This window comes from Pelobates fuscus, chromosome 12, assembly GCF_036172605.1.
Source record: "Pelobates fuscus isolate aPelFus1 chromosome 12, aPelFus1.pri, whole genome shotgun sequence".
Taxonomy (NCBI): Eukaryota; Metazoa; Chordata; class Amphibia; order Anura; family Pelobatidae; genus Pelobates; species Pelobates fuscus.
The window spans coordinates 46,336,937-46,361,262 of NC_086328.1; the positions used below are offsets into that span (position 1 = coordinate 46,336,937).

General features: G+C 40.2%; 2 protein-coding genes across 5 annotated transcripts; one reads left to right on the forward strand and one right to left on the reverse strand.

The window, feature by feature from the left end:
- Window positions 1-307: 307 nt before the first annotated feature.
- Window positions 308-12,675, reverse strand: CNEP1R1 (CTD nuclear envelope phosphatase 1 regulatory subunit 1). Of its 4 annotated transcripts, none has more exons than XM_063438342.1 (7): window positions 12,591-12,675; window positions 9,381-9,456; window positions 8,211-8,282; window positions 5,989-6,062; window positions 3,679-3,788; window positions 2,479-2,533; window positions 308-1,744 (listed from the first exon to the last, which is right to left on the reverse strand). In XM_063438342.1, the coding sequence occupies exons 2-7, from the start codon at window positions 9,385-9,387 to the stop codon at window positions 1,703-1,705; spliced, it is 360 nt and encodes a 119-aa protein (XP_063294412.1). In that variant the 5' UTR covers window positions 9,388-9,456; window positions 12,591-12,675; the 3' UTR covers window positions 308-1,702. The 4 variants fall into 4 exon arrangements, with proteins under 4 accessions (XP_063294412.1, XP_063294410.1, XP_063294411.1 ...); XM_063438340.1 differs by having other exon boundaries at window positions 9,381-9,459; window positions 12,591-12,667; XM_063438341.1 differs by having other exon boundaries at window positions 9,381-9,462; window positions 12,591-12,653.
- A 223-nt stretch (window positions 12,676-12,898) lies between these two features.
- Window positions 12,899-20,402, forward strand: TIPRL (TOR signaling pathway regulator). The gene is made up of 2 exons (XM_063437719.1): window positions 12,899-12,971; window positions 19,523-20,402. The coding sequence occupies exon 2, from the start codon at window positions 19,542-19,544 to the stop codon at window positions 20,364-20,366; it is 825 nt and encodes a 274-aa protein (XP_063293789.1). The 5' UTR covers window positions 12,899-12,971; window positions 19,523-19,541; the 3' UTR covers window positions 20,367-20,402.
- The last annotated feature ends 3,924 nt before the right edge of the window (window positions 20,403-24,326 follow it).

Below are 24,326 nucleotides of genomic sequence, written 5' to 3' on the forward strand. Positions count from 1 at the left end.
CAACAAGCCCTTTATTATTTCTCCTCAATGTAACAATTTGCTCTTACACGACTTTTTAGCCTTTAAGCAAAATGGTCACAAAAGAAAATATATGGAAAACAACAAAATGAGGAAATAGCTCTAAAAAAACATCAAATATCTACAGCTCACATTCCCTTCTTTTTGAGGACATGTTCTATTTTTATTGAAACATCTAAACATGCTGGAGTTGCCATCTGTCTTGGTTGATGGAAGCCCACTTACAAAATAAAAAATGCCAAGAGCGTATGCTTTTCTTTTGGAGTAAGCATTAAACCGTTTAAGACAATTGCGAGCCAGATCTCTTTTTATTAGAATTGTGGAAACTATAAAATCATGTCACTGGATATCACTGAAATGGGAAAGGGTGAGTTGGGATCACTGCTTTCCCTAAATGAACAAGAAGTGACACTGGAAATCAAAGGTAATGCAGCAAGTAATGTTTGGATATACTGAAAAGAAAAGAAAACAAAACAAACAATTAAATACAAAAATAGATCTGTAAAAGTATAGCACCCTAAATACAAATCTAAAGAAAACAAGTATACGGTTATATTTTAACTTCTAAAACTAACTATATTTCTGACATGGTTTTGATATTTTAGGCAGAAGTCACTGTGTGGTTTGGCATGTAATGATTTCTTAAATCGTACATATCATTACAAACACTAACAGGGCTATTTAGTAAAATAAGAATTCAAAGTGAGTTTCAAAGTTAAAGCTAAAATATCCGTAGCGGTTTAGAGAATGTCTCCAGTTTGGCTCTTTGGGTCTTAAATTTGAAATTCTATTTGAATTCTCACTTTAGTAAATGACCTTGTAATGAGTTCTATTCTTCTACCATGTAGAGGGGAGGGGGAGAATATAACAAAAAACAAAAACAAAATGTAATATAAATTATCAAAGGAGGATGATATGGTTGAGTTATGTTCCTGTTGAAGTATACGACTGAAACACGGAACGATGGTTGTCCTGGCTAGACTACTTAGTTCAAAGAGACGGAGAAGTGCCATTGGGTGTAGGCAGGGTGATGGACCCATAATTTCACTACTCTATGTACTCTACCTTTTTGCATACTTACTACTCACATCAGCCTACTCTCAAATCTTACACGCTACACATCACTGATGTCCTGAACGGTCTTTTATTCGCAAATTCCACCACGGGAAAGGGAGAGGTAACATGCAGGAAACATAGGCCACCCGAGGAACGTGACTCTGCCGCTGCCCACGCAGTTTGTAATGGTCTGAATAACACTAATGCTAAGGGAATGCTCCCCCTGGTTGAATACGGTGTGAGACGGTTGTTAATGCCTTAATTGCTATGATGTCTTTTATTGCTTGCACTTCTTACTGTAAAACGTTTGTAAGCTCAAAGAAAAAAATAAATATGTATATTGACTGAAATGGTTTATGTTTAAAACCCTGTGACTTCCAAAATAACAGTTTATTAGTCAATTGTGACTGACATGAGTCCAGTTAAAAGCTTGCCCACAAGTGAAAAAATGTCCAATGTTCACACTGAATGTAGGTTTTCAGAAAATGTCCTATGTGTCCGAAGAAATAATGAACACCATCAGCGTCAGTCTGGAAAAGACTTGCTAGAAAAGATAGACAGCCATGGATTTCCAAATGAAAGTCTGCTGCCCCAATTTTGATCTTCACTGATGGCATTCAATGGAATATCATTGGACATGCGGCCTTGGTTTCAGAATTAACTTTCCCGTCTGTAAAAATAAAACAAAAAATTGTTACATAGTTATGGAGGAAAACAACCGCATTAGTTGGGTACAATACACATGGGAATCATTGTACGTTTTGTAGTATAGATGTGAAAGGGGTAAGCACCTATAACATGATGCTACCCATAACCTTCTGATATTTAAAGAGCATAACTATCTTTCTAGTAGAAACAAAGAAAAAGTCAGGAATATGATAACAAAAGACTTTTACAAAAGGTAACCGTTAGCTTATGAGGCAACGTTCTTTGCTAATTTATAAATAAAATTAAAAAAAAAAAAAAAAACAGTATTACACAGTTAATTGGGCTCAAATTTTACAGGTAAATTTACACACTCCATCAATATGCCACCAACAGTCACTAGCTATTAGGATTGCGATTATAGCCAAGACATAGCGCTCATTGGCACAAAGAAGTATAGTTACATTACAATACAAAGTGAACAGAAGACTCGAGTCGATCAAGTTCAGCCGTTCACCTATGTATGTTACAGCTGATGAGCCAACAGAAGGCAAAAAACAAAACAACAGTATCAAGTGATTTATAATACATTCACGCTTTTTCTAAATACATCAATTAGGTAAATTCTGACTTCTGTACATTTTTGTATTTTGCAATTAAAGTGAGTGATACAGTTCTGTTGGTGCTAGGGTTTTTTATAGTAGGTTTTAAAACAGCAGAGAAATGCTATGAGAGACAGACAGGGATAGAAATACGCACATCATCGCAGGACATATTGTATTCTGCCAACACCGTTCGACATCGGGCCGCTATTCTGATGAAAGTAGTCAAGAAATAAAATCCAACAAATACTACAGAAGTATGCCTGACACATTGATTAGCTATATAACTACCTGAAACAATATAGTGTGTAGTGATGAAATGTGCAATGAAAAAGTATGTATTTAACTAGTAGGGTTAGTAAGTAATTACTGGCTAGGGGAGCTGGTTTTCTCTAGCCACCAATCCATCCAAAGCCTTATTGGCTAGTACTCTGTTTATGGAAATGATGATGAAACTATATTATACATTTCAACATTAACATAAAGTGCTCTTAGTGCCTTGTAGAGATTATTGCATTACTTTGCACACATGTTCATAAAGTGAAGAGGTTTAATAATTTTTACTGCTCAAATCTAATTTTGAATGTAAAGCATTGGACACAAGACACGCCGATGTAAAAGAAAGAGAAGAGAGGGTGGAAAAATAACATGGATTACAATGGATTTGACCAGGATAGTTGTTCCCTTTGAAAATGTTATACAGGGTGGTCCAAAATACAGAATAGGATTTGACAACTTATTTGTTAGTGGTTACATTGTTTTGTTACAGTACATATTATAACGGAGTCTTACAAGATTCTTCATAGGTAATTTCAAGAAGGAACAACGAGCAAAAATAGTGGGATTTTATTGGTGTGAGATATCAGCATATGATAGGAATTTTTTTACATCCTGAAATGTGGTTTCAACAGGATGCAGCTACTGCCCATCCAGCCTGGGCCACAATAGATCTTGAGACAACTGTTCGGTGAGTGGATCATTTTAATAAATTCCCAGATTAATTGGTCGCCACCTTTGTCTGACCTTTCAGCTCCCAATTGCTTCCTGTGGGGATATCTGAAGGGTGGATGTGAACAAACCACGTACACTTGAGCAGCAAAAAGGAGAATATCCATGCAGAAATTCGAGCGCTAGAGCCTCAAACATTAACTAATATTATGAACAATGCAATCGAAAGAGCCTGACTTGGTGATTGGCAAATGGAGATCATTTAAAAGATGTCATCTTCTGTACGGAGTCAAACAAATCTCCATACGTTAAACCTTCAATGTAAACAATGTCACTTAAATTGGTTCATTAATAAAAATAAAAAAAAAATATAAAAACCATGCAGCCATTCGTAAAATTTAAAGGATACATCGATGGAGCCACCACTCTTTTGTGAATTCCAGCAAAGAATAAAGCTATCAAAGTTATACAGCTGATTGTAAAGAAAGGATGGTTCCAGAGAGATGTGAAAAATGAGACCTAAAAAATAAAATAAAATAAAAAAAGAAGAATTACTGAACCATTCTTAGCACAAAAAAACTCTACAAGAAAGCTGCATATTCTTATTAAAAAAGCAGTACATTAAATTAACACAGTTAGTTGGAAAGAAATAAAGCTATGTGTAATATAAACAAAATATTTATACCATTTAAAGTGAACTGGTTATGGAAAAATTAACTTACCTGAATTCTCTCCCATATACATTGAATACACCATATATCACAAAAATACCTGGTGTATATAAACATTTACTCACTTTTTATCCATTCCAGCGCCGCTTTGTGGGTGTTACTCTTTGTACTCGCCTGCGCTCTTCCTGCAGTCTTCTTTGATTTGGCCTGCTTGGGAAGCATTCCCAAGAAGGTTAAATCTCGTCAGTGACATTGCCGTCACTCTGTTCCTATGGTCCCTAGCCCTCGCTAGAAGCACCTGGCTAGGGAGTTTCCACAGCATGTGCTATGGTTGCTATAGATGGAGAGCAGAGGGACCTCCTATGGGATTTTCTTTTCTGAGTCAATGGCATTGAAAAATATTTTTAAATAGGTTTTTATCCTACACTACATAAAACTAGCAAAAAAACTGCAATGTATAGGTAGAATGGTATGCTCAATTTAATGAGCATAAGTTGCTTGGGGCACGACAGGTCCCCTTTAACTGTAAGAAACTGCAATGATTACATTGCAAGATTGACTCCACCTCTAGTGGCTGTCTTCCAAAGGTGCTTCCGGGTACCGAACAAAGTTCTACTCCGTTAAATTACGTTGGACTTCCCCATGCTTTGAGGACATCCAACATCTTCTCGTCATTCAATGCTTTCCTATGGGGAAGCTTTAATGTTCATTTTTTATTATTATTTTTAGTAGTGATGTATATCTAACATCCACAAAAACCAAAAGAATGTGTAAAAAGAAGTACACTTAAATCTGCAAGATCCACTGTATATGTAAGGTATTTAATGAAGAAACCCCCGATAAAGAATATATGGAACTCACTTGCTGTTATTGTACTAGAAAAGCATGAGGGTATCTTACATCCTGCAGAGTCTATACTGCCTAATCATAATAAAAAGTAGATATGGCTCTGTTGATGTGCAGGGACCTGCATCTGCTGCTCCCCAGGATTTGAGACTACATCTGTTTCTCTGTTAATCTGACATATATGGGGTGTTAAGGTTGCAAGGAACAGGTTCCTAGCACCGTAACCACTTTAGTAAGATGGACTGTTCATTGTTATGGTTGAATTTCTCCTCTTCAGAAGAAACAGTTCTTACATTAAACGGTATTCTATCTCAAGCTACTGAACTGAAATAAAAATTGTGAGCCAGAGGTTCTACATGTCACTGAACAGAGTAGTTGTGCTTCCAACAAGGACAGATTATATTTACGAAGAAATAATGATAAAAGTACAAATAGAAACAAAGCCAAAACGAGAAATCAATTAGAAAAAAAGTAAATAAAATGTATATTTAATTTAATAAAACTAAAATATTATTAAAACAAAATCTTCCCATTCTAGAACGTATGTTTATCCTGGTACTCAATCTGTCATTTCGATATATATTCTCTTTGTCAAGTTGCAGTGTTTGAGGACTTTTATATAGTGCTTATTTTCATTTATATCAGAACTAAGAATAAAGTTGTGACGGTAGTCAGATGGAAGACAGACACTAAATGTGGGTCCCCAGATTCCTTTTGTGTTTTTGTCACCCTGTGCCTATTCTTGGTGCAGGGTATGTTGAATGTATTGCTCGTCTTTGCCTCTCCCCCTTTTTCCTGTCCTATTGTTTTCCCAGCAGGGTGTTGTCCCAGGGACACTGCCAGACCAGTTTAAACTAGCTGCTTTGTCCCTCCTCAATCTCTCATCAGCCCTTGCTATTGTCTGACCCCACCCTTCCTTGTACTATAGTGCTTTCTGCACCATTGTATGTAAAGGAGGCTGTTGGGGGCTTTAAATATGTGTGCTATGTGTATTAAAGTTAGTTGCTGTTTGAGTACTAGAGCTCTGTCACAAAAGTCCTCAACATATTCAAACGAATATTGAACCCCACATATGAATCCATGATTCACACATGGAGTACAACAAACACATACACATGGACAGTATACTGAAATATTTTCCTTTATATACCTACATGACACTTCATGGACTAAACAAAAAAATAATTCTGGTAACACCAAACCTTTTGTGTCTCTGGATCTATTAACCAGTTCCATGCTCCTGTTGCAGTGCACACAGAGACCACTATGAGAATCACTAGATATAAGAAACAAAACAAATCATTAGTATTATTGTGTCAATTATAACAAGCAAAATAAAAATTGTCAATGAGTGAACAAGAATCTTGACATCACAGGAAGAAAAAAAAAAAGTTTCATATAAACTTTACTGGTAGAATCCAGAATTAATAAAATTTTCATTATCAATGTGACCACCAAAATAGGGGTGGTCCCACAAAAAACAGGAAGATCCTGGTTTTAAAGGGTTACTTGAAGGCCCGCTGTAGTTATTAGAACGTGAGGAGTACCACTGCCCTATTATCCTTTATTGGGGCAAACCATTTTGCAATGGTTTAACCTCTTAACAGCTCCTGCAAGGTGCCTGGTCTCCTTTATGGCTGACAGTGATTTGCACCCAGCTTCTGTAGAGCTACAGAGCCCGATTCTGCTGGACATTCATTGGCTGAGAGCGTCAGCTGACTGCTCTCAACAATGACTGCAATTGTGTGCATAGAGACATGCACAGAATTGACATTCGTCAGGCAAGAACTCTAGTCCTGGGATGGCTGGTAACAACCCAGTGATGCTGCCAGAGGTGGTGTTACACATCTAGCAACAGAGGGGTTAAACTCTGTATCTGCAGCGTTTCATAGAAAATCCAGGCACCATGACCACTTCAAATCAATGAAGCAGTCATGGTGTTTGGAGTAACCCTTTAAACTGGGTGATGATTGCAGCACACTCTAAGCAACACAATCTCTGCAGTGAGCTGTAGTGTTTAGGTTGCTTAGATTGTCCCTTTAAAAGAAAAAAAATCCATTTTTTTGCACCCATAATTTTAATGATTTGATACATTTCAATTTGTACTTCTAAGGCAATGAATTATTTTGAAAAACAAATACATTTCATACTTATTTCAATATATTTATTACATATTAATAAAAAAAATATATATATATATATTTTGTGGTGGAACCGCTGCCTGTCCTTGAATTGCCCTCTGTCATATTGTGTTTGTTTCCCCATCCATTCGTGTATTGTGCTCACTCCCCGTTCGGGTTTGCTTCCACAAAGGGAATTCATTCACCTCCCTTACGGGGACCACCCCGTGATGTTAGGTTAGAACGTTCACACCTCGCAACATAGGATTCAAACCACAAAGGGAAACAATTAATGAGGGCTCCCCTGGGTGGCCGCGATTCGTACAGACGAACACCAGCCAGGGGGAGCATTCATGGATTGTTTCCCGACTCGTTCGTCTCCCGAATGAGGACCTCCCTGGTGCCCCATTGGAACGTTCACATCAATTAATCAGAACGTTCTCACTCGCAACATAAATGTGAAACCGCAAGGGAAGTAATTAATCAGTGCTCCCCTGGGTGGCCGTCCAGGGGGAGCATTCGTATCCCTAAAGGAGATGCTTCCCTTGCAGGGTTTCACACTGGGACCTCGCGAGCGGAACCTGGTCGAGAAAGGTACCGCTGTGAGGGTCCCTGGGATTGGTGTGGGAACTAGCGAGTTTGGCGGGCTTGTCGGTGCCTGCAGGGACAAAGAGACCAGCTGTACCTGAGAGACAAAGGGAGGGCCCATTTTTCCCGTGGCTGGACTCGCAGGCACAGAGGCTCCTGGGAAAAGACCCCCTGGCCGCTAGTGTGGGAAGCCCTGTGTTTTCAGTGGCGGGATTTGGGGACAAAGGGAACCAAGTCCCTTCCTGCGCTAGGGTCCCAAGGAGGATCTTGGGATGTGACCTTGTAGGTCTGTGTTGGAAACCCCTTGCACGGGGTTATGCATAAAAGCTGTGTATGGCGAATAAAGCTTTGGTGTACCTCCAGGACTGTGTGTCGTCCAGTTACTAGGGGGATTCGGTCTCTTTATATCCTAAATGGCTCCTGACCGGCTGAAGGAACGGAATTAGCAGAAGTAACCAGTCGGGTTGCCCTGGGTTTGCTACATATTTACCATAACAACTGGTATAACAAATGAGTTTTTGAATTAACTTTTTGTGTCAATACAAAAATAAGAAAAAACAAAACAAGACACGGTTTCTTCCATAAGATATAATGCGGAAATCATATGGTAAAATTCCTAACAAAATCCAATTTAATAGCTGGTTGCACCACTACACGATAGATGAATACTTGTGAAAGGCAGTGCAATCTTTGAACGCAAATAGCTAGTAACTTACTTCTCCAGCGTCCTGTAGCTGGCTGCAAACAAGAAACATATTCTGTAAGTCTTCTTTCAAAGGCTTTTAAATCTAGACAGGAAAGATAAAACCAGAAGTAAAATACAGTTTATAGTTTTAAAATATAAAAACACCCCACAAGATTTATGCACAAAAGTATGGCAGGGTTTAACATTCTTAAATGCAATCTTAATTTTTTTTTATTTGGTAAATGTTCTGGCCGACGTTCTTTCAAACGCCAAATCTTGTTTTGGAATTCTAGAAACTTTAAAGAAATACTATTCCATTCGCATTTACTTTTCTATGAACCGTAAGTCTCTTTCAATAAATCTCACTTTCTAAAACGACATTTACCTTCTTTTAAAAGGCTGCCATGAAAAACACAAATTTACAGTAAATATTTTGATTGCATTAATGTCACATTTACAACTTGCTCACTACAGTGCTAATGGTGTCAGGAGCACCCTGGTGTTGTTCCCCGGTACGAGTGGTAATTGTTTTGCTATGGTTCATCACTTATTATGAACAGGTTGGTCCTGAACCACAGTGAATGGCGAATGTACAAGCTGGATGTGGATACTGCCACTCAATTATGCGCTTAGAGTATCAGTGGAACGTTCTCAGCCATAGGATGATCATATATGCGTAAGCAACATTGATAAAGGGAGACTACAGTTGCCCTATCCCCTTTAGTCCTGCAATGTAAAACAATACAGTTTTAGAGAAACTGCAATAATTACATTGCAGGACTAAGACAACCACTAAAGGCACTTCCTGGTGGTAAAGCGAGTTTTGGGTGCCTGACACGCTTTCCTATGGGAAGGGGCCTAATGCACTTGCGGCGCATGCGCATTAGCCCTTCCTGTCAGATGACGTGGTGCCCTGACCCAGCGCCGAGGGATATCGGCACTTGTATAGAGTAAATGTAAAAAAGGTTATTTGAACCTCGCAGTGCCGAGGTGGATGAGAGGGCAGAGGGAACTATAGTGTAAGGAATACAATTTTGGATTCCTACCACTATAGAATCCCTTTAAATATCTCAGTAAGTACAACTTTTTTACTGAAATGCTGTAAATATAGGTTCCTTGCACCATGACCATTTTAAAATTTTGAAGTGGTCATGGTGCTTGGAGTAAACCTTTAAGGCTTTACATTTGGATTTAAACTTACCAGCCATATTAGATGAGGCAGGAAAGTCCTGATTTGGAAATCCTGTCCCACAGACCCCTGTGTTTTCTCTTCTACACTGCTTCTTGGGAACACCAAAAAAAATTAAGGATGTATACGAGATTGCAGAACTTTTCTGTTCATGCAAAAACACTTTTGCAGTGCTCTGGTTAACAGACACTGCCCTTTCGGATGGTCTGTTGCTGCTCATTACAATAATGCACAACACAGTTGTTACTTCTTTACACAATTTAAAACATGAAATACTTGCATCTCTTACTACTTAAAGGGACACTATAGTCACCTGAACAACTTTAGCTTAATGAAGCAGTTTTGGTGTATAGAACATGCCCCTGCAGCCTCACTGCTCAATCATCTGCCATTTGGGAGTTAAATCCCTTTGTTTATGAACCCTAGTCACACCTCCCTGCATGTGACTTGCACAGCCTTCCATAAACACTTCCTGTAAAGAGAGCCCTATTTAGGATTTCTTTATTGCATGTTCTGTTTAAGATTTTCTTATCCCCTGCTATGTTAATAGCTTGCTAGACCCTGCAAGAGCCTCCTGTATGTGATTAAAGTTCAATTTAGAGATTGAGATACAATTATTTAAGGTAAATTACATCTGTTTGAAAGTGAAACTAGTTTTTTTTTTTTTTCATGCAGGCTCTGTCAATCATGGCCAGGGGAGGTGTGGCTAGTGCTGCATAAACAGAAACAAAGTGATTTAACTCCTAAATGACAGTGAATTTAGCAGTGAAATTGCAGGGGAATGATCTATACACTAAAACTGCTTTATTTAGCTAAAGTAATTTAGGTGACGATAGTGTTCCTTTAAAGTTCACCTGCTCTATACTTAGCATTTTGATAAGTTCATGACACAAATTAAGAAAAATCATCTAGCCTACACCACAGTGACGTCTTACTGGAATAAAGTGTGCATCAGATGCAAGAAGAAACACAGTCTGGAAAGGAAAACTGCCCAAGGTGCCTCGTGCAAGTTGGACATTTTTACCTCCATTAAGTCCTCACACAACAAGTACTGAACATTGGATATAATGAATATCCACTGAATTTCAGGTTGTCCCAGGACAACCTTCATTTTGACACAGGAAGCCTTTTCTTTTTTTTAATAAAGAGATTTTATTGGGTGAAAAATAAAAAATAAATTCAAAACAAGCGGCTTAACTAACTGTGCCCAAACTGACAGCTGATCTTTAAAGAGGGAGGATTAGCAAAATAGTTTGTAATGGGTAATACAGGCAATAATAATAATAATAATATAACTACTTGCATGGCTTATTTACATGCAGTTTGCCTTCTCACTCAATATTCCTGGCCTACAAGATAACTTTACATATGTCCTCCACAAGTCTAACTCTGGCCCTTTAAATGTCAGCAATCACAGCACTATCATAGAACTACTCACTGACAAGAAGCAGAATCCAGCTGGAGTGGAAATACAAGGTGTCAGTTTCTACTAAACCGATACCTTACCCATTGTCTTGGGCACTAAATAACAATATAACAGTGCCGGCCTAGCTTTGGGTACTGAATACTAGCAACAGTCCCAGGATAGCCATTGATACCAAGTACTAGTAAAACAGTACCATGCTAGATTGGGTTACTAAAAACAAGTATAATGATGCCAGACAAGCCTGGACAACTACATACAAGTATAACAGTGCCAGCCTAGCTTGGGCAAAAAGTACCAATATTACAGTACCTGGCAAGCCTTGGTTGCTATGTACTAGTATACAAATACCAGGCAAACGTTTAGCCTGCCATAGCCACAATGTATAACAGTGTATTACAGTGTGAGGATATCATTTGCTACTAAGAAGTGGTATAAGTGTGCCAGGATAGCCTTGGCCACCGAGTACTAGTATACCAGCGCCAGGTTAACCTTAGCTACCAAGTACTGGTATAACAATGCCAGGATAGCCTTCGCCACCAAGTACTAGTATAACAGCGCCAGGTTAACCTTAGCTACCAAGTACTGGTATAACAATGCCAGGGTAGCCTTGGTTACTAAGTACTGGCATAACAATGCCAGGGTAGCCTTGGTAGAGCAGTGCCAGGGTAACCTGGGTAGAGCAGTGCCAGGGTAGCCTGGGTAGAGCAGTGCCAGGGTAGAGCAGTGCCAGGGTAGCCTGGGTAGAGCAGTGCCAGGGTACAGCAGTGCCTGGGTAGCCTGGGTGTAGCAGTGCCAGGGTAGCCTGGGAAGAGCAGTGCCAGGGTAGCCTGGGAAGAGCAGTGCCAGGGTAGCCTGGGAAGAGCAGTGCCAGGGTAGCCTGGGAAGAGCAGTGCCAGGGTAGCCTGGGAAGAGCAGTGCCAGGGTAGCCTGGGAAGAGCAGTGCCAGGGTAGCCTGGGAAGAGCAGTGCCAGAGTAGCCTGGGAAGAGCAGTGCCAGGGTAGAGCAGTGCCAGGGTAGCCTTGGTATAGCTGTGCCAGGGTAGAGCAGTGCCAGGGTAGCCTGGGTATAACAGTGCCAGTGTAGCCTGAGTAGAGCAGTGCCAGGGTAGCCTGGGTATAACAGTGCCAGGGTAGCCTGGGTATAACAGTGCCAGGGTAGCCTGGGTATAACAGTGCCAGGGTAGCCTGGGTATAACAGTGCCAGGGTAGCCTGGGTATAACAGTGCCAGGGTAGCCTGGGTATAACAGTGCCAGGGTAGCCTGAGTAGAGCAGTGCCAGGGTAGCCTGGGTATAACAGTGCCAGGGTAGCCTGGGTATAACAGTGCCAGGGTAGCCTGGGTATAACAGTGCCAGGGTAGCCTGGGTATAACAGTGCCAGGGTAGCCTGGGTATAACAGTGCCAGGGTAGCCTGGGTATAACAGTGCCAGGGTAGCCTGGGTATAACAGTGCCAGGGTAGCCTGGGTATAACAGTGCCAGGGTAGCCTGGGTATAACAGTCCCAGGGTAGCCTGGGTATAACAGTCCCAGGGGAGCCTGGGTATAACAGTCCCAGGGGAGCCTGGGTATAACAGTCCCAGGGGAGCCTGGGTATAACAGTCCCAGGGGAGCCTGGGTAGAGCAGTGCCAGGGGAGCCTGGGTAGAGCAGTGCCAGGGAAGCCCTGTATGATTGGTAAACAGTGCAGGGCTAGGTTTGAGCATGCTAGTTATGTTATCCATTAGCCTGGCCGAGCAGCAGCTGGCCCTCCCCGGAACGAGCGCCATTAATTCACACCTGCTGCCCTATTAGTAGCCCACCTTCCGCCTGTTCCAGGGAATTCATCTCTGAATCCTACACTATCTTCCTGCTCACAGCTTCACTTCCTGCCTGCAGACAGTATCCTCTCCGCTGATTGGCCAATCCCTAGGCGACTTTTTTTTTGGTTTGGCCGAGAAATTACAAAACCTTCTCCTGATTGGCCGCTGGGGCTCCGCCCCTTCACGTTTTGAACCACATTGGGGGGTGACACGGAGGAAAACGTCAAACGTGCGGCAAAACCACGCAAACATGCGGCGCCCGCGCGCTCCGGGTTTTGATTGGCTGGCACGGCTGTCGCTTGGTGAATGGCGTGTCTTGGTTGGTCGCGTTGCCACCTGGGAGGGGTTATGAACCGGAAGAAGTAGTGGATGCAGCTGCTGGTCAGTATGTAGAGCTGCAGTACCCGGTTACTGCTTATAACAGTATTATTCTGTAACTCTGAGCTGTGGGGCCCAGGGGAGGGGTAACTCACCGGGCAGTCTGTCTCCCAGGCAGTCAATCACTCACTGAAGCCTATTATACCTTATAGAACAGGGGTAGGCAACCTTTGGGACTCCACATGTTATGGACTACACCTTCAATGCTGCTCTGTCAGCCTTATGGCTGTAAGAGCATTATGGGAGATGTAGTCCACAACATCTGGAGTGCTGGACTACATATCCTTTAATGCTATACAGCCATAATGCTGGCAAAGCATCATATGAGATGTAGTCCACAACATCTGGAGTGCTGGACTATATTTCTTAGACATCAAGTTCAGCCTTTCTCACATCTGTTTTTGATGTTGATCGAGAAGAAGCCCTTACAATTTTTGCAACAAACGAGCGGGGAGGGAATCCTTCTTGATCCCAGAATAGCAGTCCGATATCTCTTTATCTCTTTAGATTAAGAAGCTATTGCCCCTCTAATTAAAAAGTATATCCATGGATATTACGTTTTTTTTTTTTTAAAGTATTTATCCAATACCTGTTTAAATGTCTGTATAGGCTCTGATAAAACTCTTCATGCAGAGAATTCCATATCCTTATTGTTACTGTAAAAAAAAAACATTTCCTTTGCCTTAGACTAAATCTCCTTTCTTCCAGTCTAAATGTGTGACCATGTGTCCTAAGTATAGTCCTGTTGATGATGCTGGCAAGGGATCGTGGGAGATGTAGTCCAGAACATCTAGAATGCTGAAGGCTGCCTACCTCTGTTATAGAAAGCCACATGCATGCCATTCATAATATTTATGGGTTGTTTTTTGCGTGGGTGGGCTCTCACTATCATGGTTTATAGCTAAAGCAAGAATAGCCAGAATTTAATCTCTTTAAGAAAAATATCTAATTAGAAGCTTTAGCTTTGAATGAGACAGGTGCTGTATTCTATATTCTGAAAAAGCTAAATTCAGAATCTCGAGGAATATTGGAAATGTACATTGGGCATACATGACAGATTTACATGTGTAGTTAGAAGATTATTCACAGTGCAACATAATGAAGGGTTTATTTCTTTAAAGTAGATCCAAAATAACCAGATTGGAAAAAAAAATAGCCAAGGCTGTTAGCTATGTTTTTACCTCTGCAATTTTTTTTATCCTAAAATGGGAAATTCATTTTGAATTTCCATGTTATTGAATTACCGTATTTTTCGCTCCATAAGACGCACCACACCATAAGACGCACCTAGTTTTTAGAGGAAGAAACCCAGAAAAAAAAATATTCTGAACAAACTGTCCCATAGTGTTTCTTACTATGGGACAGTTTGTTCAGAATATTTTTTTTCTCCCCTGTCCCATAGTGTTCTCCTCTCTCCCATAGTCCTCTCCCCTTCCCTCCCATAGTCCTCTCCCCTTCCCTCCCATAGTCCTCTCCCCTTCCCTCCCATAGTCCTCTCCCCTTCCCTCCCATAGTCCTCTCCCCTTCCCTCCCATAGTCCTCTCCCCTTCCCTCCCATAGTCCTCTCCCCTTCCCTCCCATAGTCCTCTCCCCTTCCCTCCCATAGTCCTCTCCCCTTCCCTCCCATAGTTTTCTCCCCTTCCCTCCCATAGTCTTCTTCCCCCATAGTGTTCTCCCCCCTTTCCCATAGTCTTCTCCTCTCTCCCATAGTCTTCTCCCCTTCCCTCCCATAGTCTTCTCCCCCCTTTCCCATAGTCTTCTCCTCTCTCCCATAATCTTTCCCCCCCACCTCCCATAGTGTTCTCTCCTCTCCCATACTGTCCCCCTCCCCCCCCCCCCCCCCTGTCCCATAATTACTTATCTGTCTTGTAGCGTGGGCTGGCCTTACAGCGCGCACCGCGGTACTGGAACTTCAATTTCAGGTTCTGGTTTCAGGCGGGACTGAAAGGAAGTGTGCACACTGAGTGTGCACTTCCTTTCAGTCCCGCCGGAAACCGGAACCTGAAATTGAAGTTCCTGTACCGCGGTGCGCCCTGTGCTGCCGGCCAACGCTACAAGACAGGTAAGTAAACCTTCACATTCGCTCCATAAGACGCACAGACATTTCCCCTTACTTTTAAGGGGGAAAAAAGTGCGTCTTATGGAGCGAAAAATACGGTACATAATGCCAGTTCTCATGCACCTTAACAAGGTGGAGTAATACTTCCAGTACAGTTAGAGTTATTCCATTGTGTTTTCCTGGGCACATGTAACCTCAATGTTGTGATGGTAGGCACATGAAAAGTGCTGCTCTGAAGCTTCCCAAGTGTCTATTTTAGGAGGGACACTCCCTATTTTGGACCCAATTTCTTCAGTCCCTATTTTCTAGCCTCCATGTCCCACTTCTTTAGGAGCTCCGTATTGTTGGTGTGTCTGAGTGTTTAACAGAGCTCCACATCAATAATACTCACATTGTCGTTAAACTACAATAAATGTGTTTAGAAATCAGTCTGTGTAAATAAGATACATTGCTTTTAATTACATTTTAGTTGCATGGTTTTTTTTTTTAAGTCATCTGAAATTTCTCAGAAATAAGCCTTTTCCTTCTGTGCATTTTCAATGTTGTGAGGTTTGGGCATGTACCATTTATATGTTGCAGGAAACAAGTCATATATTAAAGGAACACTAGAGGGTCAGGTATACAGACATGTATTCCTGACCCTATAGTGTTAAAAAACTATTTGGGTTACCACCACCCTTAAAGAGGCTTTAAACTCCCATTTATTTTGTCCATGGCTCTGCCCCCTTGACGGAGATCATCAAACTTGATCATCTCAGCCAATCAGATGCTTTCCCATAGGTAATCATTGGGAGGCTTATGTGCATGTGCAGCAAAATGCACCAATCAGCATCTCCTCATAGAAGAAAAGGAAGTGTTTACATGAAAATGTCTGCAGGGACACACTATATTAAGCATTAAGTTGTAGTTGTTCTGGTGACTTTAGTGTCCCTTTACATAAGGAATCTCCGTACACTGATGCCTCGTTTCCACTGAGCGGTATGGTTTGGGTCGGTATGGTTCGGAAGGGTTAGAATGGTCCAGCCTAGTCAGGCGAGCGTTTCCACTACAAGTCAGACCGCCAGGGGGCATGCAGGGTTTAGACCAAGTGCCTAGCGTGTCATTTGTTGTGAGCATTGACGTTTTCCTGTCCGACAATCAATGGATTGTATAGTGGGACGCTAGTAGTTCTGCCCTAACCGTACAGTACCATTTCCTATGGACCTACATCTGAAGGGAGCCCAGGAATGGTTTGGTTGTATGGGCCACTTTCATAATGGAAACACTCAAAATAGCGTACCGAACCGTAATGCTCAGTGGAAACAGGGCATAATTCTAAAAGTCTAATAGTTCAAGTAAGTAGTTCTAATAGTTCAAGTAAATTTCTTAGATTAAGGCAGTTATGGAGAAGTCTTGTAGCAAGGGTTAGGGTTATGAGGGCACATACAGGTTATTCACGGAGTAGAGAGGCTTTGGTGGGTTGTATTTGTTGACTGCTCCGTACTCCGTAGGTGAGCACTAGTTTTTTAAATTAAATTGCAAAGGAAATAGAAAGTCAGTAAGGAGCGCCAAAGAGGCACAGTGTGATAGGAGAGAGGTAAGCAAGATAAGTCTGGCATTGTCCTTTATTATAAACTGTAGAAAGATAATCTGGGTTTGACCAATAAAGAATAGGTGCTGTAATCGAGGCTTAGAGTAATCATTGCATATACAAGATCTTTGAATACTTCTTAGGTTATAAATTGGACAAGATGAGCTACATTGAAAGCAGCAAGAACTATAGATTTGTCAAATGTGGTGAGTAAAAGATATATCAGAGTCCAAATAAACTCTCAGGTAGCAGGCTTGAATGGTATGATTGATGGTTATACCATTGAGCTAAGAGGGTGATTGACAGATGTGAATGTATTTGTAGGAGGAAAATCAAATAGATTGTTTTTAGAGATATTACATTTTTGGAAGGATACAGTCATCCAGTTAGAATTGGTGACACAAACCAAGGGGGTGGGGAAAAGAAACATAAGCCCTAAGTGTCTTCAGCATAAACAACTGGAATCAAAATGCAGTTCATTGATTGTGAAAATAGACCGTGAAAAGTGAAAACAGAGACTTGGGTGCCCCAACTGAAAAAGGAACCAAGGAAGTTGTCACATAGGAGAGAGCCAAGAAATAGCAGTGGCATATGAAGAGCAGAATTAAGAATTGGAAGAATTAGAAGCAAAATCAAGAAGAACGTTTCACTAAAGTGAAAAAAGCCAGTCACTCTGATGGCCACTAGAGGTGCTTCCTATTCAGTGCAACACCTACGTTCAGCATGGAGACGTTGAACGCTCCCCATAGAGATGGATTGATTCCATGCATCTCGATGAGATGCTGTTTGGTGCCCATTGTGTTTTTTTCCCATGGGAAAGCATTGGATTGGCTACAATCCTCAAGATTGATGATCTCCGCAATGGATGTGGCAAGACTGTCACGTCGAGGGAGAAATGGTAAGTTAAGCTACCCTTTAACACCACTCTGAAGGGGGCCGGGGAGTTAAATATTTATTCCAGCATTATAGTATTAGGAATGCATGTTCCTATTCCTAGCACTGGAGTGTTTCTTTACATTTGAAATTCACTGAATTCTGAGCAATTTTATCTTTAGTAATTAAACATGTTAGTTTTATTAGCAATCAAATAATTTGCCACTTTAGCTAGAACTGTTTCATTAGAGTACCGAAAACAGATTGAAGTGGGTCAAGTAAAGAGATGCAACTGAGTAAGATAGCAAGAAGCATGGAAGAGAAAGCGCCTAAGGAAATAGGACAACTGTTGGACTGAGAATTTGGGTCGAGAGGGATTTTTAGGACTGGGTGCTCATTGCATATTTATGGAAATGCTATAAGAAGAAAGAACAAGAACAAAGATTTTAGAGATTGAGCTAAACGCAAGGTCGTAGGAACAAGTGGACAAGTAAAGCAACTTGGGTTTTCTGTCTTACTTTATCATTATTTTCTGTAAAAACAAACTATCACTTCTTATTCATGCACCCCAATAAACACTATTGCAGCATTTCCTGGGATGAATAAAGCAGTTGAGGTAAGAAAAACGTACCCCTACTGCAGTCCCTCATTCCAGGTGACTAGAGTCATCCCATGATGCATCAGGGTCTTTCATGCAGCACACCTGGACATCAATTAATACATTCTGTGCGAGCGCATGCACCCTCAGTGATTTTATTTTTCCAGCACATTGATGAAGCATGACAATCAAAATAATCTATTAAGAATTAAAAAAAAAAGTAGCACAACCAAGTGCTTTCTTTAATTGTCTCTTTCGTTATGCTAACTTTACAGAAGTGGCAGTTCTGTGTAAAGGATGTTGTAAAATTGATCACAGTGATGAGTGTTATAAAAAGCATTTTATTTGGTTTTGATTACATCTTCACTAGATTTATGGGTTGTAAAATATATACGAATATATCAAAAGGGTCTTGCTAAGGTGATACAAACATTCTGTTTATGGAAGATAAGTCCAGTGATATTATTAGCTCAGTGAAAAAAAATTGTTTTATTAATATTACCTATCTAGAAAACCAATATCATATTCAATATAATACCATATGAGTGAAGAATTTAACAAATAATGTAATCAATCATGACTATACTTTAAAGGGACACTATAGCCACTAGAACCACTACAGCTAAATGTAGAGGTTCTGGGCCATAGAGGCTATCCCTGCAGCTACAGCAGTGTAAGCACTGCCTTCTCTCAGAAACAATACTGTTTACACCGCTGCCTAACGCCACTTCTACACCTCTGAAAGCTATAGAGGTACTTCCTGGGTTTGGTCCTGCAAAGATTGCAGGGTCAATATTCAGTGTCTCTAGATCTTGCATGGGGATCATGAGTGCTCCCCAAAGAGTTCAGTGCATCTCTCGGAGGAGATGCTGATTGGCGCAGTTTCACAATTTACCATGCATGTGCATTAGCCTTCCAATTCTTCCCTATGGGGAAGCATTGACTTGGCTGCGATTATCAGGACTGATGATCTTAGCTGGAAGGTGAGGCATCCATGGCGAGAGTGGTGTGCTGGGGGAGTATTAGTGAATCCCTCTTTTTTTCCCTCTCAAATACTTGATAATCCAACAGGTAGGTTAACACTTCAGCTTTAGGAATATATGTTTGTATTTCTAGTGCTATGATGTTCCTTAAAAAAAAAAAAAAAAAAATAGGTAAACACTTTTAAAATAAGTCTAATTGTAATATTTGTGCATGGTTTTTAAATTTACTGTAGCTCACTTACATTGTACATGGTGGTAGGAAAAAGTAAAAAAAAATTACTGTAAAACACGATAATACAACATCATTATTTTAAAAATTGCCTAATAAGAAAGTAGTTGGAAAAAAATGACTTCAAATGTCATAACATAGGTCTGTTATTAAATAGACAAAATGTGTATTTTTGTAGCAACTTTGAGCATTATGACTATTTCATTCTGGTATAATATATATATATTTTTATTTTTGGGCAGATCCATTTTCGTTACCACTATGATGATACACGGATTTAAGAGTAGCAATCAAGATTTCAATTTTGGGCCATGGAAGGTGACAGCGACCAAGACCCATATCATGAAGTCAGCTGACGTGGAGAAACTAGCTGAAGAAATGCATATGCCATGCCTCCCAGAAATGATGTTTGGTGCCAATGTGTTGAGAATTCAGCACTCTTCTGGCTTTGGGATTGAGTTTAACGCTAAAGATGCTCTAAAAAGGGTGAACAAATATCAGGGAGCTGTCAAAGTAGCTTGTGCTGAAGAGTGGCAGGAGAGTAGGTCGGACAGTGAGCATAGCAAGGAGGTGGTGAAGCCATATGACTGGACGTACACAACAGATTACAAGGGAACGTTTCTTGGTGACAGCCTGGTATTTAATGTTGTCCCAACGACGGAACGAATAAACATTGAGAAACTGAAGACAAGAGAGCAGATCACGTTCTTTGAGGAGGTTCTACTATTTGAAGACGAGCTTCATGATCACGGAGTGTCCAGTCTCAGTGTCAAAATAAGAGTGATGCCTTCCAGTTTTTTTCTTCTTCTTCGGTTCTTCTTGAGGGTTGATGGGGTGCTCATTCGCATGCATGATACTCGGCTGTATCACGAGGCAGATAAGTCATTTATGCTGCGCGAGTACACCTCTAGAGAAAGTCAAATATCCAACCTGAGTCACGTTCCTCCCCCTCTCTACACTGAGCCCAATGAGATCTCTCAGTATTTACCAGTCACGCAGTCAGTTTGTGAAAAGCTGGAGTTCCCAATACTAGCTGAGGCTGAAGTTGCAGCACCTACAGTACCAACTAGTGTACCAGAGCCTTAAATTGTAGATAGCAAAATGTTCTTTCAGCAGCAGATCACCTGATCATTTTATTGTGGGGAAACCATGTTTTCTGTAACCACTGAAACACATAATTAAGTCCACCAGAGTTTGCAGACCTATTGTAAGGATGCCCATATTCTTGAAGCAATAATCTGCAGGGTGTTTCCAGATTTGGAATGAGATACTATTTTGATTCCTTGAAATTATACACTTCTCTAATATTCTGCATGATGGTTTGCTCAATAGAGTATGATATTATGTAATGGACAGGAACTAAGCTGCACTGAGACAAAGAACGTTTCACGTTTACACAAGATTTGAGTGTCTATTCCAGAACAGCAGTCCCCACGCCAGGTCTCATGCACCCCAAAAGTTCCAAGTTTTGACAATTTCCTAATTCTGTTCCATTGGAGCTAAAACATATACATAAATATCTCCCTGCTTGTAAATATATGAAGGCTTATTTGGGAACCACATGTCTACATAGTGTTACTGAAAACTAGTACTTGCTCACATGGATTAGTGAACCTGCTAGTTTAGTGGGAATCTTTTTGTTAAGCAGGAACTTTTTGCTGTTTGTGATGGACATTAAAAAAATATTGCAAGGGTGATTACATGTCTCTTGCTAAACCATTAATGTACTGTATTCCAAACCCACACTTTCTCACTTAACCGTAAGTTCTATAAGTAAAATATTCTGGGTAAAAAAAACACTTAATAAAAACAGAAACATTATTCTGCTTGATCGTGTGCAAGACATTTTATTTTCATACATATACAGCATTTGTAAGTAAGCATGGAAATCTGTTTCATGGTTATGTGTAATTCTAGTCCTACTAAATGAACTCACTAACGTTAGTAATTCAAACATGTATTCACACCTACATGTATACATGTAGGTGTGATTTAAATTAAGGCTCTCTGCTTAAAAAAACGAAAATAAGAAGTTTTACTTATCTTTACTCCTCCCTGGGTGAAATAGTCACTACTGATGATCTCAGCCAATCCAACAGTTCCTCATAGAGAAGCATCAGAGTGCTAGTGCGGATGAGTTCTGACAGTCAGCATCTACTCATAGAGATTCTTTGACTCTATGCATCTCTATGGTGTGCATTTGGTGTCTCCATGCACAGCGGAGGTGCCAAGCGTTGGTCCTGCGTAGATTTCAGGGCCGCAAGCAGGAAGTCCCTGCAGTGGGACAGCCACTAAAGGTGGCATTAGGTATCAATGTAAACATTGCCTTTTCTTATAAAAAGTAAAGTTTACACTACAGGGACATTCTCTTTGTCCCCAAACTACTAAGTTATAGTGGTTGTGGTGCTTAGTGTATCTTAAATAATTAACTGCAGAAATATAACTCTACACTACTCTCACCCACTTAAAAAAAAAATGAAAAAATAGAAAACCATCTCCAGGGTAATAGTTGACATTCTCTAAAAGAACACAGAAAAGCTAATTGCCTGAGTAAAAACAAAGAAAACATATTCTGTTTTAGCCTTTAGGATTGTACAGAATTGTATGTTTCACAAACTTCTTTAAATTGTTATTATACACAGATTTTTTTTTTTTGTTTTAAATGAAACCCTAGGCAACACACAGATTTAGCTTAATGAAACAATTTTGTTGTATATATCTTACCCTTAGAGTCTCACTGTTCAATTCTTTGCTGTTTAGGAGTTACATAGCTTTGTTTATTTATCCCTAGACATGCCTCCTTTGGCGATGATTCACACAGCCTCCATGTAGTAATGGATTGATCTTCTATAGGAAAGTACTGCGCTGTGTCTTTACATAAAGAAGTACTCAACTTGTGTGTTCTGTTTACTGAATTTTATGACACATAGAAAAACACTGTAGGCTCTAGCAGCCAATTAATAGAGCAAGAGACAGTAAAATCTAAATTAAACACACTGTGCAAAAAGTGAAGCTAAAAAATGAAGGTTCATTTTCAGGAAGTGTGCAGGGAAACAACCAGGAGAGTCTGGATAGGGCTGCAAAAACAAGGTGCTCTAGCTTCTAAATGCTAGATAAATGAGCAGTTAGACTGTAGGAACGTGATCTATACACCAAAACTAATTTATTAAACTGTTGGTGTTTTGGTCCTTCGATAGTCCCTTTACAGATGGGGTGGCGAACCTTTGGCTGTAAGAGCATTATGGGAGATGTAGTCCAAACCATCTGGAGGGCTGAAGGTTCCCCACCCCTGCTTTACAGCATTAGAAAATCTCATACATCCTGGTAGAAAATAGGTGTCTTTAAAATGTTATGTTACGATATGGTCCCACACTTGTTAAACAATTCCCTGCATTGCCCTCTGTACAAAAAATGTAGGACAAAGTAACAGGCGGTTCTAATGTCCTTCACAACTACGTGATATGCTTTAAAATTGCATTGATTATTGCTCCACTGTGCATGTCTTGCACCTTTACCTAAGCAGGGTCAAGTGTTTAGAAGGGGATGGGCCAAGAGCAAGTGTGTGTATAACATTAGTGTAACACTCTTTGATCTCATGTAACTGTGACGCCATCAGCACTGGACTCGAGTATTTTACTTAATAACTAAAATTTCTAATATTTCATTTACCGGTTTTATAAATTATATATTATTGCATAAAAGTTTTGATTTATTTTGTCGTTAAAGTAAATCTGTCTTGATAAGTTCATTTTAAATCAGGAGTTGATGGCTATATTTTGAATTAAAACATTTTAGCAGAGGAAAACAAATCACACCTAAAGAGTTCTGATTAGCTAAAATAGACACATATCGTTTTTGTCAGGAATTCAAAGTGATTTTCAGGTTGAAGGCCAAAATAGATAATTTGACAGCAGAATGTTTTTATGTGGGATCAGCTGTGGACAGAGCAGCACTTCACGGGATGCCAGTTAAGTTAACTCTCGGAGTAACTTTTTACTCCTGTGTGGAGACGGTCACTTAAATGGTGACGGAGACATTAGCGATTTGTATTCCTAACTCTGTAGTGTTTCTTTAACAGAGCTGGAGATAAAGTCTAGTTAAAAACAATGGCAATAAATGAAGAAAAACACTAGATCTCTCTTTGCAGGAAGTGTGTAGAGAGACTGTGAAAGTGACAGACAGGGGAAGTGTATCTAAAAAAATTTACGCCTAAATGGAACAATGAGACTGCAGGAGAATGATCTATACACCAAAAGCACTTCATGTAGCTAAAGTGGTTTTGCTGCTTACACTGTCCCTTTAAAGGGTTACTCCACAGCCTAAATCTAAAAACAAAACAAAACACTTTAATAGATATATCCTTGATGAGAAGTATTTGCAAGGCAGCTTGCCTCTTGAGTTTAGCCACACTGAGCTAAACAACTCGGAAGTAACAAGACCGGTTGTCTTACTGACAGGGTGTGTAACAAGGTAAATTTATAAAAGTACCAATTTGTAATGAAATCTGCACTTTTTGTAAAATGGAAAAGAGAGGGACACACTCTTAAGACAAAGTACTCCAGCAACCTAAAGTGCTTTAGGGGTCTGAAGCAGTGGTTTCCAAGTACCGCATAACACTCCAGGATTTAGGGATTACCCAGTTGTGTTTATATAAATAAAAATAAAAAAGCTTTTAACACAACAGGGTAATCTCTAAATCCTGTACTGGTACTTGAGGACTGGGTTGGGAACCCCTGGTCTGAAGTTTCCCTTAAAGAAGACTAAACACAGATGGAGAACGTTAATACTCTTTTTTTCTTAAACCAATAAGGTGACTTCGGATTTAATTTAAAGGGACACTATAGTCACCTGAACAACTTTAGCTTAATTAAGCAGTTTTGGTGTATAGAACATGCCCCTGCAGCCTCACTGCTCAATCCTCTGCCATTTAGGAGTTAAATTTCCCTTTGTTTATGAACCCTAGTCACACCTCCCTGCATGTGACTTGCACAGCTTCCATAAACACTTCCTGTAAAGAGAGCCCTATTTAGGGCTTCTTTATTTCAA

Bases quoted from the DNA above. Each gene is read 5' to 3' on its own strand.
- CNEP1R1 (XM_063438339.1), bottom strand. From the start codon at position 12,615: ATGAATTCCCTGGAACAGGCGGAAG. The intron at 3,789-5,988 runs GTTTGGTGTTAC...TTTATTTTTTAG, and splicing joins TAGATCCAGAGACACAAAAG to GTCTCATTTTTCACATCTCT. The intron at 1,745-2,478 runs GTGCGTATTTCT...TTATTTTTACAG, and splicing joins ACAATATGTCCTGCGATGAT to ACGGGAAAGTTAATTCTGAA.
- TIPRL (XM_063437719.1), top strand. From the start codon at position 19,542: ATGATGATACACGGATTTAAGAGTAGCAATCAAGATTTCAATTTTGGG.